At 40.9% G+C, this 16983-nt stretch overlaps 1 protein-coding gene across 5 annotated transcripts in view; it reads left to right on the top strand.

The window, feature by feature from the left end:
- Positions 1 to 4600: 4600 nt before the first annotated feature.
- LOC308330142 (DNA (cytosine-5)-methyltransferase 3A-like) overlaps positions 4601 to 16983 on the top strand; it is a 52658-nt gene continuing 40275 nt past the window's right edge. For 3 of the 5 annotated variants that reach the window (XM_080784861.1, XM_080784860.1, XM_080784857.1), the window contains exons 1-3: positions 4601 to 4738; positions 6136 to 6312; positions 12597 to 12707. In XM_080784861.1, coding sequence (XP_080640987.1) covers positions 6232 to 6312; positions 12597 to 12707 — 192 coding nt within the window. In that variant the 5' untranslated portion in view covers positions 4601 to 4738; positions 6136 to 6231. Of the gene's footprint in view, positions 4739 to 4875; positions 4896 to 5044; positions 5068 to 6135; positions 6313 to 12596; positions 12708 to 16983 lie in introns of those variants that run through there. The other 2 variants (XM_080784858.1, XM_080784859.1) reach the window with 2 other exon arrangements.

Genomic DNA, 16983 nt, shown 5'->3' with positions numbered 1-16983 from the left:
CAAAAATAACAAAAAGACGCTCCTCGATATTGTTGTTCTAAATGTTATGTTTTCATTCAGCTTTTTTTCTTCTTCCTGAATGACATTATCCTAGCTATTCTTCTTTGTTAGTGGAGTTTGATCACTGTAATGATTTTGTCAAAGCACAGATTAACGTGCACACTTTGCACGTTGCACACTAAGGAGTAGCTTAGATACACAGTCAAATTCTCAGTGTTAATTGAACCACTTGAACCATATCGTCCCTATTCTGAGGCAAACATTTGGTGAAAATAGCCAATCTACAAGCTCACAACGAGTTGTAGTGCGGTATGTAGATTATAGATTTTCAGCAAAGAGATTTGGTGTAGACTAGAGGGAAATAACTACTGGTCAACAAAGCAGATAGGGTGTTAAGTGCTTAACCAATTTAAATTGGGTGCTGAAGTTGTTGACTTGGGTCCATTTGACACTTTCAGAGTTAAATTAACACTGAGTCTATAAAAGCAGGCGTAAAAGTGCTTCATAAAGCATGAAGCTCATTGTGACCAACACTGTCAAAAAAGGCTCTACTGTCTATATTCAACCTTGAACATCCAAAAATAAATGAAATGCTGAGTAAGATTTTTATTTATTTTATTTTTAGAGAAGTGAATTTATTGTCTTCCCCTTCATGCTGGCCACAAATAGGAATGCAATGTCAAACTGATCATTTTCTTTGTTTAGGTTGTGCCTATAAGTGTTCTGTAAAGTGCTGTATAAAAGTAAACATTCTGCAGATAAGATGATCTATCAGCCTTTATGTAGAAATTTTTGTCCGTGACCTTGTGGAGTTTTAATTTATTGCCTTCAGGAAGTGGTGGGGGAGAAGTTGTAAACTTTTTTTTTTCTTCTGCCTTTACATTTGTGCCAAACTGTTTGCAGACATTGTGTCAGTAAATCCGTATTACTATGTTGTTGTCGCCCATTGTTGATCACAAAAAATGCCTGTAGCTTTATCTCTCCACACTATTTTTTTCTCTTTTCCTTTATTATTATTATTTTTTTTCAAAATTACAGAATTCTGGAAAATGCTAGCATTTCATATACTTAGCAACCAAGTAGTAAACATTCAAAATCTACTGACAGTCACTCAGTGATGTCATTCTAGCCCTTGAGGAGGCAATATGGTAGGCTATACACCATATGACCAATCTCGGGGTAAATACAAACACATAGACACCCAATCATCACACCAGAGAGGGGCATCCATTGTGGTCCTTTGTTTTTGTTTGCAGAGAGACAAATGTGCAAGCTCAACAATCTCAACAGCGCTCCTGTGTTGTTATTTATCTACGTACTGTATGTTACATTGTTATGCTTCTGGTATTCATTTGTTTATGTTAATTTTACAGATACGATAGTTACATGTCACACAGCCACTGTCTTTTGTAAATAAATAAATAAATTGTGAAATATATATTAAAAAGATTTAAAATATAATGCGTGTTTGTGTCTTTATTAAGATGATAGGTTTTTAGTTTTGCTGCTCTATACTCAACCATCATACTCAAATAATTTGGCAAATCAAGAGAGACAGGCTAATACGTTTATTTTAAATAAAGGCATATTGGTTATGCCATAGAAAACTATAGGAAATAAATTCCTCAATGTCGTTTTTTTCATTACAGATTTGTGCAAAAACATTTGTACAAAGGAGCCTAATACTCTGAGCTAAATTATCCCCCCCCCCAGCTATAAATGTGCATTCGCCCAAACACAGGAAAGATGAAGTCAGCTCATTTTGAACCTCAGCATCCCCCCGTTGAGAAGACTCTGGGGAAAGTGAGGTGTGTGTGTGTGTGTGTGTGTGTGTGTGTGTGTGTGTGTGTGTGTGTGGGTTGTGTCATCCTTCTAGTACTGTCCTAACATGAACCACAAGACTCCACAGACAAGACACCAGAGAAAGACTGCAGAGCGGAAGACAGAGGCAGAGAGTCAAGAGTCTCCACCAGTCCACCTCCCGTTAGCCGTTAATGCATTATCTTGTCTACTGTATACTCTAGGTTGTGTCCTCGTACTACTGTCCTCACATGAACCACAAGGCCAATGATGGCACAGACAATGGAGAGAGAGCGAGAGAGAAAGAGAGTGAAAGTGCACGGATGAGAGGAAAAATCTACATGACATCATAATCTCAGTGTATCGTACACAAGTTACGATTGGCAAAACAATCGACTTACTTTCCCAAATACAAGTGCTTGGACTTGGTCCTACAGCTTGAGTCCTACCCTCTTCAAAATGTATCAATGAATTTGTTGTTGAATCTGAATAAAGACAAAATGCTCACCTCCAGCACCACAAATACAATTATAGGATTGCTCTAGATGTGAATGGCCTGAGACTGCGAGACAAGGCGGGCTTTTCACACATGTGGGCAAGGTTACAGTGTGATCAAGGTCAAATTAAAGTTACACGTTTCAAAAAGTATAAAACTATGTAAAATGAGTGGAGGTACTTTTGTGGCCCACTGGCAGGAGGAACATTTGTGACATACAAGCCAAGGCTATAGCCTCTTTCAGAGAATCACACTTAGGATGACCAGATGTCCCCCTTGTGTGGGACAGTCCCTCATTTCCAAGACTTTTCAGGCATCCCACAAATTGAGACCCTGTCCCATATTGTGACTGGCAGGCATCAGTGTTCAAATGCCCTAATAGTTATAGTCCCCTATTAATTTGATTTCTGTTAACTCTCATAGCCTCTTTTCCTCCAATATGTGTTTTTAAGCCTGCTAAAATAACATGAGAAATGTCCCTACAGCACCAAGCCATACCACCCATGACCAAAATTAGCATTTAAAACAAACAAAACAAAATGAGGCAATATTAGGCCTATGGCAACTTAAGTAATAAATTGCCCGTCCCACTTGTCCCACACAAGCAATAATTCAGCCCCTCAAAAGAACAGTTTGATCTGCATGGTAACCCTATATAGTCACACTGTAAAATGGTGCTTGACATAAAAATTGTAATTAATCACGGTCTCACACACACACACACACACACACACACACACACACACACACACACACACACACACACACACACAAGTAAGACGCGCAAACGCGGGAAGCGAACGCAGCTGAGACCCTGCAGATCATGTCTGTCTGTCTGTCGGTCTGTGTGTCTGTTACTGTATATGTGGACCTGGCCCCTTTTGTGCCCATATATGGAGCTGAGTGGACCTGGCCCCTTTTGTGCCCATATATGGAGCTGAGTGATTGCTGTTGCAACACACTCCATATTTGGATAGCGGGACAGACACACGGACACACAGACACACAGACACACAGACAGACAGACAGACAGACATGATCTGCTAGGTCTCATAGTAAGTGCTCATTGCATTCGCAATAAACACTGTCAGTGCAGTACGTCAGACAAAAGGAAAACCGCCAGTCACAATGTGCCTATAAGGCAGAACATTATTATATACAATACAAGTTAACATACTTGTTACCTCCCTGCAAAGTCCCTTGTCAAGCCTCACATTTAAATGACCTCGGCTCGGGGTTTGGCCATGGAGGTGGGCAGCTGGGCACTACTCAACCTGCCTGACCTAAAACGCAAACGGCATCATGTCGCCGCCTAGTGGTCATGTACGGAATACGTGTTTCAATAGTCAATACAAAAACTGTTACTTTGTGGATGATCCTTGATTAAGCACACGTGTTAACAGGCCGGGTCCACCGTTTTCAATTCATCAGAACATAGAGACGTAGCCTACAAATATACACGTGTATAAAAAATAGGAAATCATGTAGGCTAAAGAAAGTAAAAAAGGGAAAAACATGTAGGCCTACAGTATGGGAAGAAAGGGGGGGGGGCTCAGACTTAATTTACAGGGGCCAGTTTTGAATTGCAGCCGTCCCTATAGGTGCTCTTAAAAGTTTTGAAGAAGTCAAGGGATTCACATGTGTCTTAATGGCTGTTGGTAGGGCGTTCGACATTTTAGTGGCATAGGAGCGAAATTAATTGAATCCCTTGTTTGAGCCGAATCTGGGGTGCACGTGGTTTGTTGAGTGTGGACTTCGTTGACATTATTGGTGACACACATGCATGTATGGACTGGTACCAACTGTACTGTAGGCTAACAAGTACAACAACATGTAGTACTAGTGTGGTCACGTTTGATGACCTTTGAGTGACATGTAGGGGTTTTGAAATTACAGGTAGAACTCCATAAATATAACCCTTTCTACATTAGGCTACTGAAGATGCTTGATCAGATCATATACACATGACAGACCTAGGACCTAGCCTGAAGAAATAAATAAGAAACGGCCATGCAACAGCATAATTTTGGACCTCCAGGAATTTCAACAATATGGGCTTTAAACAATTTTGCCTAAGAAGTAAAGTTTAAACCTATTCTGTGTGAGACAATCCAAATAGAGATCCAAGTACAAAAAATAAAGGCTCTCCAATCTATTCATGCTGCTTAATTAGGCCTACAAATACTCTAAGGTAATTACGCACAACACAATTATCACTATCGGGCTCTTAACTCGATCGGCTGCCTTTAGGACCTGGTGGAAGCTCTGTAGCAGACAGTCCTCGGGCCCCTGCAGTGAGGAGCGGAGCATCTGGAGGAGTGTTGGCCGGCTGGGGAGGCGGTGGAGCGGAGGACGGGTCGGGGAGACAAGAGGAAAGGAGGCTCCGGCAGCAAAGCGAGACAAAAAAGGGTCAGGCCTGCATGGGACTTGGCAAAAAAACGGGTAACGATTGAACACTGTGACTCACTCGTTTAGAACCGTAACCCGGCACTACTACTAGCCGTTGAGCGAGCGTAACCTCTATCGGAACAAAATGTGAAAGAGCCTCTCTGAGAGCGGAAGACGCTCGCGGTGGAAGAGGAAATAGACAGCGATTTAGGTTAGGTTGCTTTTTTTTGCAGATGTGCCGATAGACGCTGGCCGATGTGCACTTGAACTTGATGAGATCATTTACAGCAGGGGACAGAATTGCTGGTTCGGATAATAACCCGCGCCTCTCATCATGAATATAACGGGGTTTTATCCTCAAGTGGCCGTGGCCTGTAAAAGAGGTATACTCCCTTGGGGTCATTTATGTAGACTTTACCCCTGCGAATTAAGACATCTAAAACTTTGATATTTTTAATGCATAATAACGTATCGAATAATATGTGATTCAGGTGATTACCGTAATTTGATCGCAGTCGTTAAAGCGACCTGATGTGCATGAAAATATGCATGAACACTATAGGCCTATACAATTCCTGTGTGGCCTCTATCTATCCATCTATTATCCTCTCTCACTCTATATATATATATATATATATATATATATATAGCCTATATGACCTGCAATAACGTCCAGGGATTAGAACATTCCAATCGCCATTGTCCTATGAATACATCAAAACCAATTGCAATAATCCCGGTGTAGCTTTTAAAGGAAATTAAATACAGACTTGGTTTGCAAAATATGGTTTACATTACTGTATTGTGCGTATACATGGGCTCCTACCAAAGTGGGTTACACTTCAGTTAAACCTGGCTGGCGAGTTATGAAAAATGGTGCGGTTTAACAATTAACTGTATATCACCCGAAAAAAAATCGAATACAGTAGAATATTGCCATCCAAATTGTGTTTGCATTATGCCCTGTCACCAGCATGGTCAACGCAACAGTGCCATTTCTTGCCGTCATAGTGTACAGTATCTGAATCCATGTGGTGTGAAAAGTGGCCTATAGGCCCCATGCTATAGTAGCCATAGTATTCTATAGCACCCTAAGACCCGCAGTAGTATAGACCAAGCACATTTTCAAATATTATATGCACGTTTTGGCTATAGCCTGCTATTAGATCTTTTTGGAAAAATATGCAGTACACTAGCCTATTCATGGTTATAGATTTTTTTTTTATGTTTCACAAACACGTAGGCGGTAGGCTTGATACTGAAAGCCAATCATTGCAATACTACACACACATGGCATTTAGACTACTCCGGCTTAAAGCATCCCAGGCAGACAGTAATTTAATACTAAACCTTTTAGAATATCTGTAATACCTCACTTATTAACATGCTGGTTGTCAGATTATTCACCATATACTGTATAGTGCTAATCAAGTCTGTTTTTCATTTTACAGGAGAGCAGCAAGAAGGATCATCAGTTCTTTTGTTTTGTTCTTTTGTTGAGTTACATTTCTACCAGAAGATTCCATTGACCGTAAGATTCCTTTACAATGCCGTCCAACATTGGTACCAACATGCCAACCACCGCATTTAAAAATGCAGAGTACGGCAACTCACCTGGACACAGAATGGTAAGAGCACAAAATGGCCATAGTAGAAATTCCCAACCTGTGGATCGGAGCCCACCAGTGGGTGGCGAGGATATTGCAAGTGGGCCCCCAAATAATTGGCAAAACACTGAGATTTGATAATATAACATTGATATAAAACAATGAATGTAAAAACAAAAGTCATGGTATATATGTTTTTTAAACCTTGAACCTTTTCAGTGTGATGCAGATACAGTAAATAGTAACTTAAAGTATAATGCGTTATTTCCATTGATCCAAGCCATAGAACATGATTGATTCATCATTACAATATGATCCCTGCATGGGCCCTGATCCAGAAAAGGTCGGGAACCACTGATGTAAAGTATTTGAGTTTATTTTGCCCAACCTGCAGGTGTAGTTAGTGAGAGGAACTGCACACTCCAAAACGAAAGTGGGGAGGTCTATTCTTTTCCAAAGCTTTGATGAATGGAAGCTACAGTGTTAGTGGTAAATGGGATCATCACTAAAGCCTTATTTATACTTGTAAAGTCTTATTAGTGTGGTTGCCCTAACAGGGCAACCAGACTATTGTTATTGTAAATGAGCGATACTTTGCCGCACTACTCCTCCCACAGTTTCTGCCGCACACACTCGAGCCATATGTCAAATCGACCGGCTTCATCGGGAATCGTGTGCTTGTATTTTGCTAAGAGATGCGTTGTATAGTTTAATTGATATTAATTAATTAGTTCTCCATAGACTTATAATGGGGAAATCGAAGACTAAATGCAAGTATTTTTTTCCATTGGAGAGTGGAGACTGTAAGCGCCATATTTACAAGACTTGGGAGGGAGGTTCATAATAATTATGAAAATTAATTGAAAAGGAATTACATCAGTCGGCCTCATGGTGGCGCTATTATTTACTTTCCACCACTGGGTTAACGGCAGGAGGATGAGTTAACAAAACGTCAACAAAGAGAGAAGTATATGACCAAGCTGTCCGTCTGATGACAAAAAAGATTACAAAAGAAAGGAGAGAGAAGTATGACTAAGACACAGAAGTGGTCAATGTTATCCTCAACTTCATATTGACATCTGTTGTCCAGATCATATCTCGTTGCAGGGCTGAATCATTCAGGCCGCGTAGTCAAGTCATACACCCAGCCAGGCCACCCTATCCCTTTACCCACACACGTGTACGTTTGGATTACAACAGAGCCATAGAGTATAGACAGAGTTGCGACATTGAGGGCGCAGAAAACAGCCCGGTCACGTGGTCATGTACTCACGCGAGCCCTATCGACTACAATACATTCCGTAAACTTCCGTATTTCAAATCTCTGTTTTTATGCCAAATATTGCGATATCGATACGATATACCATATTACCGTTAAAATGTCATATTCTACATTTTAAGTGTTGCAACACTTACATACACGCACGAACGAATGTGTGAGGATTGAAAAACCATAAAACCTGGGTGATCTATTCTACTGTATGCTATCAAATTGTATGTTTATTCATGCAGCATAGTACTGTACAGTATATTGGTGTTTTAAGAAGTATGTTATACTTTAGCTATTGAAAAGTAGCAGATCTACAAGCTCATAACGAGGCACCGAGTGCCACGCTACGAGCTTGTAGGTCTGCTATTTTTGAAAAATCGTGAAAATGTGTTGCAAATCTTTGAATATATATTCTGTCAGAGCAATCGTTTTTAACTCAATCTTTGCTTCATGGGGGGTCCCTGGAACAACATATTTTCAGATGGGGGTCGGCGGCCAATTACATATATTTTTGGGGTCCTTGACATGAAAAACTTTAAGAATGACTGACATAGAAACATAGGGTTTTCAGAAAACTGACATTTGCAGAAATGTCTTCAGGTCTAAATGGGACCGGACCACATCTCCATGATATGATCTACTGCACCACGGATATGTCAACATGAAGTTGAAATAGTTCTCTCTTTTTGTATCAGTTTTTCCTTTAAGTGAAAGAAAAGTAGTGTAAAAATATCTTTTGTATATTCGGTTTCAAAACAGGCCGTATAGGCCCTTTACCGTTTGTCGCAAAAACATGATTTTTGGAAGATAAATATCCTCTGAAGTAGTTATGCATGATCACAGGGGTGACGTGACATTGTAATTGGCTGGCAATATTAGTGGGAGGGGCCTATGTAAGCGACTGTGGCAACCACACTTTGCAATTTTGAAAAATTGCGACCTTTCTAGTTTGTACTTTGACAGTGTCTCGCGCGGGTCTACAAATAGATCTACAATGTCCGGCGTGCAACACAGCTGTACGTGTACGATGGACAATACATTAAGCATTAATATGCCTTACAAAATGTCTCCGGGAGTTTTGGGACAAATATATATTATAATACTATAGGCCTACCTTAGTTGATGGTAGTGTGCTGTGGGGAGGAGACAAGGGGTTATGTGGTTGGTGACAGCATTTGTGCCATACTGCACTTTCACAGACTATAGTTTAGGTGTATCTGATAACAAAACCATTTATCTGGGTCCAGTGACACTCAACCACTCCACATCAATATGCCCATATTCCCCGGTCACCAATTTTATGAATGGACTGATGATCACTTCAGCAATCAGTTAATTAATTCATTTCATGCCTTATTGATTCCATGCAACCCACAGACCCACATGAGAAGACTTGGTAGCATTGATCCCTCTGTCCTTTTATTGAATTTAGGAATCTACTCTCTACTCACCTTGGTGCATGCATGCTGGCCTGTAATACAGTCCCCGTAATCCTAATCAATGTTACCGTTACATTTTGTCGCTGTCGGGCCATATTTAAACCTTTTACGTATTCATCATAAATCAATTAATGCCATATATACTACTTTATCATACAAGAGTGTAAATAACCGATCTACAAGCTCACAAAGCGTAACTATTCTTGGGGAAAAAATCACACCTGTGTGAAGTGAGAGGCGCTTTTACACAGTCATACATCATCCATTCATTGTCAATGCGAAGGACAAAAATAGACGATTTGCTCGTCTACATATATGACATAAATTCATTAGTCAATTATTCCGCTATTAGTCTATTAGTCCGCCCTCTGTGACGTCATCATCATCATCATCAAACGTCATACTCATCAAATACTTAATAGTGGGTCACAGTTACCTCAAGGGCACCGCTCACTTCACACTGGGGTGTGATTTATTTTCTGAAAAGTGAGGGTTTTAGACGGTCTCCACCTGGCAGCATCTCTGCCTGCCTGTGTGAGGTGAGACCATAATGCACAGTTCCATACTGTAGGTGACGCCTGGTTTTGGTAACGGTGGTTGATGATGTGGGCGTTGGCTTGATGTAGGTTGTGTGAGTGTCTGTGCGAGGCGGAATGGCTCTATGCTCTGCTTTTTTACTGGTGGGGGGTTTGGGAGCGGGGGGGCTGATCTGTCCTCTTCCGCTACTATGCTACGCGGCACTGCCCCTGGTCCTGTTGCCTAGCAACAGACATTGCCTTAAATAACCATCCGCCTAGACTAAAATAGTGCTATGATATTGACAGCATTATGGAGTTCACTCCAGGCAACAACAATTAGTTTTACAGGCTGCTTAAAATAAATACATTTTAGATGAATCCATGTGGGAAATACTGTAGTAGTAGTGTTTCCTCTGTGCGTGCATGCCTCAACAGTGTGCTTTAGGCCTATAGTCCAGTGGTTGTTTTGTGCACACCAATGGGCAAGTAAAACATCTTAAGGCACACCTTTATTCACTGTAAAATAAGAAGATCTACAAGGTAATAAATGCTTCATGATATGATGGATTTTGAGCTTGTAGATTTGCTATTTAGAATTAAATAATTTACAGTTTTCGCCTATAATGAGAATGACATACCCAAAATAGGAACGCCAGGTTGAAAGTGGTTGCACCGTGGTGGATTCAAGCGTTTAGACGCTTGGCTTTGTTGATATTGTCACTGTATTGTCAGTCACTGTATTGTCACTGCACGTACAAATACGGGCTGGAGTGGCACCTGTCAGCGGGGAGTGTTGGGCGGGCGAGTAGGACGAAAGCTCTATGTGGTGGCTCCACACTGGCAGGTGAGTCAGTAGGATACAACAGCAGTGACATCACACAGAAATGTATGTGGGGAGGAATACCGCATACCGACGAAATTGAGAAGTAAAATTACACCCGTGTGAAGTGAGGGGCGCTAATATATTAAAGTCTAACTCATGTTGATTAGGTGATGTAATGGTGATGTAAAACAAACGGTGCCAACACAAACATTAAACGGCATTAACAATAAAGATACAATATGACATTCGTAAACGACACATGATTTTTCCTTTATTGTCAATGCGTTTACTAAACAAACTTTGAACTAAAGACAAACATTAAACCTGTGTTTAGGAGGGGCTAGCACCCCTCAAAAAGGGGTAAAAAGCAAAAAACTATATATTTAGGGTGCTGATATCGTCAATTATTAAATAATAAACTTGTATAATTGCATAATTTGCTATAATATGTGGTTTTCACAAAATTACAAGGTACGCCTGGAAGTTGTCTCGCGCCACACCAGTGTGCCTCACCGTTTGGTAACCACTGGTGTAGTCTGTTCTGAGTGTCAAGAAATAGTGTAATCAATTGTCAATGTGAATATAAAAACATGTCTTTTAGCGCCAGATTATGTTAATTCGATTTAAGACTGATGTGTATTTGTTTGTCTTTTTGTAGTTTATCCCATTTTCTAATTCTAGAATGGGAGAATGACTAACTTAATACAGTAGTGGGTGTAAACAATACCTTTTTGAGAATATAACTGACTCGCTATAAAGCCACAACTCAATAGTCACAGCTCTGAATACTCCTGTCCCAACAGAAGGCAGTTTGTCATTATGGAATGTTGAGGATGGTTGTATTTTCTCCATTCCCCAGCAGGCACTTTCGGGACATAACAGCCTGACCTTTGAAATTCCTAGCTATTTTATTGACATAATTTCCCCTTTCAGCCCTTAGTATAGAGTTTGGGAATCTGTGGCTACACAAGGATTTTCGTAATATATCAAAACACAAATATGCCATTCATTTGGCTTTTTTGCCTGAACAGCAGTAGGGCTGCAACTGGGCAACCAAGTTACTTGCATTCGTTATTGTTTCTAAGTTACTATAAATGTAGTTAGTTATTATATAAATTATTGATCATAAATGCTAATAAAGTAATCTGAACCCAAACAGACATCTTGAAATTCATGAAAAAGGAGTGATCCGAGCACTCCAAAAACTTAAAATAGAGGAGAGGCCCTCTCCTCTGGAAGCCATCTCTCTCCCTCATTTTATATCCGCCCTCTTTCTTTAATAAAGATTAAAACGCCAACATATTTCCACTAAAGCGAGTCTTCATCAGGGCAGGACATCTTGAAATTGCTTAATATGCTCATCTTATCAGTCAAAACATAACATTTATAATATGATATTACATTAACGTTTTACAAATTGTACAGTAAATAGCACAGACATTTTTACATTAAACATAATTCAAATGTTGACGGACCCCTACAGCAGTCAGCAAACCAGCAGGCAGACTGCATATTGCACAGTAAAATAACTGTCAGTAAAGAGATTGTGTTATTATTGAGGGCACCCCCCTCTGTACGGGGATTGCAATCTCATTTACATTCAGGCGTGGTGTTGCTGGTGGTCCTATTCAGTGACTACTGAAACGCTGGAACATATACATTAGTATCATCTTTTCTCCCATCAACCCTAGCGGATGCTTTGTTTGGGTGGACATGGGCTTTGTTCAGTTGGTGGGAAGACAGTTTTATTAATCAAAGAGAAAATTGCAGTGTAGGGGGCTAGGGGAGGGGGGGGGGGGTGTAGCAGACGTCTTTGTAACGGTGTCAAGAAGGGGATCCTCTGTGTAAGGTCAGCTTGCGTCTGCAGAGCCTTCACTTCAGCCTGCCTCAAGAGTGTCATTCAATTTGCTAGCCATCTCATTGTCCACTGAGCCCCAAAAGGGGCTCAAGAGCGCTGTTGTAGTTCCCCTGACTGTTTGAGTGTGTGTGTGTGTGTGTGTGTGTGTGTGTGTGTGTGTGTGTGTGTGTGTGTGTGTGTGTGCGTAGGTGGATTGGTGAGTGTACAACAAATGCAATCTGAAGGTGGCACATCTTTAGTTGGGTTCAAGCAGCCACTCAGCCCCTTGCATTGACGATCCCACCCCATCAGATCTGTTCTGTAATACTGATATGTCATACTTTACTTACTGTACTGCATAATTACCTCAGCTATTGAAGTGTGTCTCAGTCTAATGCTGGCTCTTTTTGGTTCACAGGGTGAACAATACACAATACTGGACAAGGATCTAATGACAAAGGAGAAGCCGGCCAAATGTAATGCCTCTTATAAAACTGGCAAGCTTGGAAGAAAACGCAAGCAGTTTCCAGTAAGTACCAGTGACTTTATGCAACGAGAATCCTGCCATCGCCTGTACTGTAGATGCTGACAGCTATTCTACTATGGAGCCCGTCTGCCTGCCGTTTTGCTGACTGCTCATATATTACAGTTAACAAAATAAATAACTTTTTCAAGACCAAAATGTCCTTTAAAGGTATATTCAGTGATTTCACTTAATTCAAATATCCCTTATTTTTTTATTTTTTTGTTGTGATAATCCTCCCTACTATAGAGTGTGCTCACCATATAAGGAGTTCCTCCCTGTCCCTAGTTAACCCTGGGGTCAAAAAACCTTAGGTTTCATTTTTGGCAAGGTGGCCCAGCCTTCATCCAATCAGGATAGAGAGGGGCCTTCCTGCAATCATGATCGAGCGGGGGCAGGCCTTGGTGTGCGTGCTGTTGGCCTGCTGCTGTTGGCCTGCCTGCTGCACTGTAGTGCGTACATGTGCACATCTTGTTACCGGGGCGGACTGGAGGGTTTTCCAAATCACCCAAATCACATCCCTTAATACAGCATTGAACATGTGCAGTATAATGTGAATAATCACTGCATTATTATGTAATTTCCAGATCTGATCATATTATAGTTGGCATGTAATATGGGAGGTTCTACTACGGCTCCTTAAGCAAAATGTTTCCTGCACTCGACCTTGCAGTTCCTCCTTTAGAATACAATGGAATTATATCTCACATAAGACACCTCATTCCTTGTGAGTTTCCTAGTCCTACTACTTGCTATACCAGTATCACCTGACACATGCACCTAAAAAGACCAAGCTCATAAATCAACTAAGGTTCATTCTACCGAGTGTCAGCTAACCCTAGCTAACCCTTTCAAACTAGGAAGGGTATGGCCTGGTCAGCCTGCAATGACATGCATAAGATCTGGTCATCCCAGCTTAGTAAGATGTTAAAAGTAAAAATATATAGGACGACCGTTGAGCCGATTCTACTCTATGGCTCCGAGACATGGACACTTTCAAAGAAACTATAGATACGGTTGGATGGCACTTACCCCTGGCCTTCTAACGAGAGCGCAAAAAATATTCTTGAAATGCACACACATCTCAAATGGCTATTATTTGGGATTTTATTTCTATGCTAAGCACTTTATCTAAACACAGCAAGGCAATTCACTAATGGGCAATGGCATACGTTGTTGTTGGTAAACGTGATCTGTAAACATGATGTTACAACCAACTTTATGCTGGTGTATACTATATATACTGCACACACACACACACACACACACACACACACACACACACACACACACACACACACACACACACACACACACACACACACACACACACACACACACACACACACACACACACACACACACACACACACACACACACACACACACACACACACACACTTGCCTACATCTTTTGACACCTACAGATTTTGTCCAAACATCACGCAAATTGGTACAAAGTCTCTATAACCATTAAACGAAACGGGTCCTTCAGATTTCTCATACTCCATCCCGATTGGCTAAGAATGGCTTCCAAAGTTCGCAGGAGTTCTCCGTTTCTAACAAAATGCCGCAAATCATGAACACATTGGGCTCCATCTCGCACCAGGAGCCCCATCTCCTTCATTTTGGGATTTAGTATTGTGTAAGAGGCGTTACGCAACTTAAACCAATCAGTGTGCCAGGTGCCATTCCCTTTAAGAGATCTATTATCCATAATCTATTATGCCCTGGAGTGAGCCTTATGGAAGAGCAACGCGTGCTGCCTTGGAATACATTTATATCAGATACAGAGGGTTGTTTTGTGTGTCCAGTATCTGCCATCCACTCCGCGACCAACACAGCCAAGTTGTGCTGCTCCACACCAAACTAATTTTACATTATTTTAAATCCATTACATATTTGCTGCATAATGGGGTGATGAGGTGATGAAACTGAACCAGGGAATCAATATAGAGCACCGAAGTCCTGACGTCACTGTCAGTTGAGGGCGCCAGTCCACAGGTTCGTGTACTTTTTATTTGCATTGAAATCCCCATTAGATCTCTAGATTTAGATCTCTTTCATATAAGAACTGTGTTTGAAAAATAAACCGATCATCCCGGCCTTTTCACTCATATGGATATGAAGCATCGACTGAAGGTGGAAATGTACAAATATACCCAAAGAGTAACACAATAAGCGCTATAAACGAGTCAAACAACCCAGAGACTACATTTCCGGGTAGGCGGGGTGGCTGCAGCTGCCCGCCGCACAACATAAACTGACATGTTAATTAATTCATTTTATTTTATTTGTATTGATATTTAATGTTTCGTGGTTAGTACGAGTCGAGTCACCGCCAGCTGAGCTTACGTCAACAAGGAATCTCAGGAACGCAATGTGTTGACAGCTGGGCGGTCAACACATTGACAGCCAGAAACTGTCTGTATCAAATATGAATGGACATCATTAACGACGCACAGCCACCCTGCCACCCCCCTGACAGAAAGGCTGATCGGTTTATTTTTCCAAACACAGTTCTTATATGAAGCGACCTAAAATCCCCCTATGGGATGCAAATAAAAAAATACATGAACCTGTGTACTGGCGCCCTCTACTGAAAGTGACGTCAGACTTCGGTGCTCTATGCGCCTTGGCACAAATCTAATAACTTCTTTGACTAGACAATTAACTACAATGAGCACAAGGAATTGACACTGCTGATTATAGGGAAATTACAATCACAGATTTGTGAAGAATTAAGACAGAACGAGCCCTCTGAGCTGTGAGTGTTTTGCAACATGCATGCGTCAAGCCATGGCAGCTCCAACTCAGGTCAAACGGATTCGCAATACAGGTGGTTTGAAGAGGCATTTTCCGTTGTCCTAAACCTGTGTGCATAAGATAGCAAATATATGGAAAGCGCATCAACACACCTACAGACACACCTCCACCCACAAATGTCAGCTAAATGAATAGTGGGTTGTGTGGCCGCAAGATAACGTTTACGCACAGTGGAAGCTCATAAATGCGTAATACATCGAAAATGTTTATTACTTGCGGATAAAGAATGCCATACGATCGAGTCCACTGTGTGATTTCCGTAAAATCTTGCACACACAAATGGCACTTGAAAGTTTTCAACTCTATAACTGGCCGATTCATGTTTTTATCTATAATTGATTGATCTGTGTCAAATCTTGTATGCACACTCCCTAGAGGCCAAGGAAAAACCTTTGCCTGGTATTTTTCACATCTGCTCTTTATAGCGCCACCAGGAGGCCGACATATGTAAAACACATTCTTTTATATTACTCCTTCAGATTTGATCCAAATTTCACGCAAATCGGTACACATCATCTGTATAGTCATGTGATCAAGACAGGTTTGTTTAATTTCTAATTTTCCATCCTGATTGGCTAAGATTGGCTTCCAAAGTTTTCAGGAGTGGCCTGTTTTTTACAAAATTCCACAAATCATCAACACACTGCCCGATTGCAGTGAAACTGTGCACGCATATTCCCACTAGGCTCATGGTGGCACTATAACAGGCAGAGTCGTGTCTATAACTTCACCGATCTGCGTAAAACTTGTACACTCCCTACAGGCCAAGGAAAAACAGCTGGCCTGCATTTTTCAATTCTGCCTTTTCGAGCGCCACTTATGTGCAAAAGCAAAACGTTAGATTTGATCCAAATATCAATCCTGGTGGAGACCTGTGCCCCGAGGGGCACTTCTTCTAGTTAGTATTGTTTCAGATGTTTGTGAAATATTCACCAAAGTCTTAATCAATACCAAACTTTAGGATGTAAATTATCAATTAAGAAACAAAGGGAAGGCAGTCTTGACATGAATAAATATAGATATGAATCTAATCTAAGTTCTATTAAATTAGTTATTAGTTATTACTTGCTATTCGTTATTATTTGAAAATAGGGAATTAAATAAATGAATAATTGAGCAATGAAGTAATCAATAAATGTTTTAATTAATATTTGTAATTCATTATGTTAATAACAAATGACTACTATAGTTCTGGTCTCATACATAGTTACAGTATGAACTGTGGCTGGATTGTGTTTTGACCTGACCTCTGTCTAATTGTCTGTGCTGCCTGATTGACTGGCTGTGAACTCTAACATCTGGCAGAGGGCCACATGTGGATCAGTGTGTTACTAAATGTATTACATAACACAGACTGTTCCTGACAGGCATTGGGGGTGGTGTGTGTGTGTGTGTGTGTGTGTGTGTGTGTGTGTGGTGGGGAGGACTATGTTTATGTGGCTTGGTGTGATTGTTA

The sequence above is a fragment of the Protomyctophum bolini genome (genome assembly GCF_963924005.1).
Source record: "Protomyctophum bolini genome assembly, chromosome: 15".
Taxonomy (NCBI): Eukaryota; Metazoa; Chordata; class Actinopteri; order Myctophiformes; family Myctophidae; genus Protomyctophum; species Protomyctophum bolini.
The sequence above is the reverse complement of the archived record's forward strand: the minus strand, read 5'-3'. Positions and strand labels throughout refer to the sequence as shown.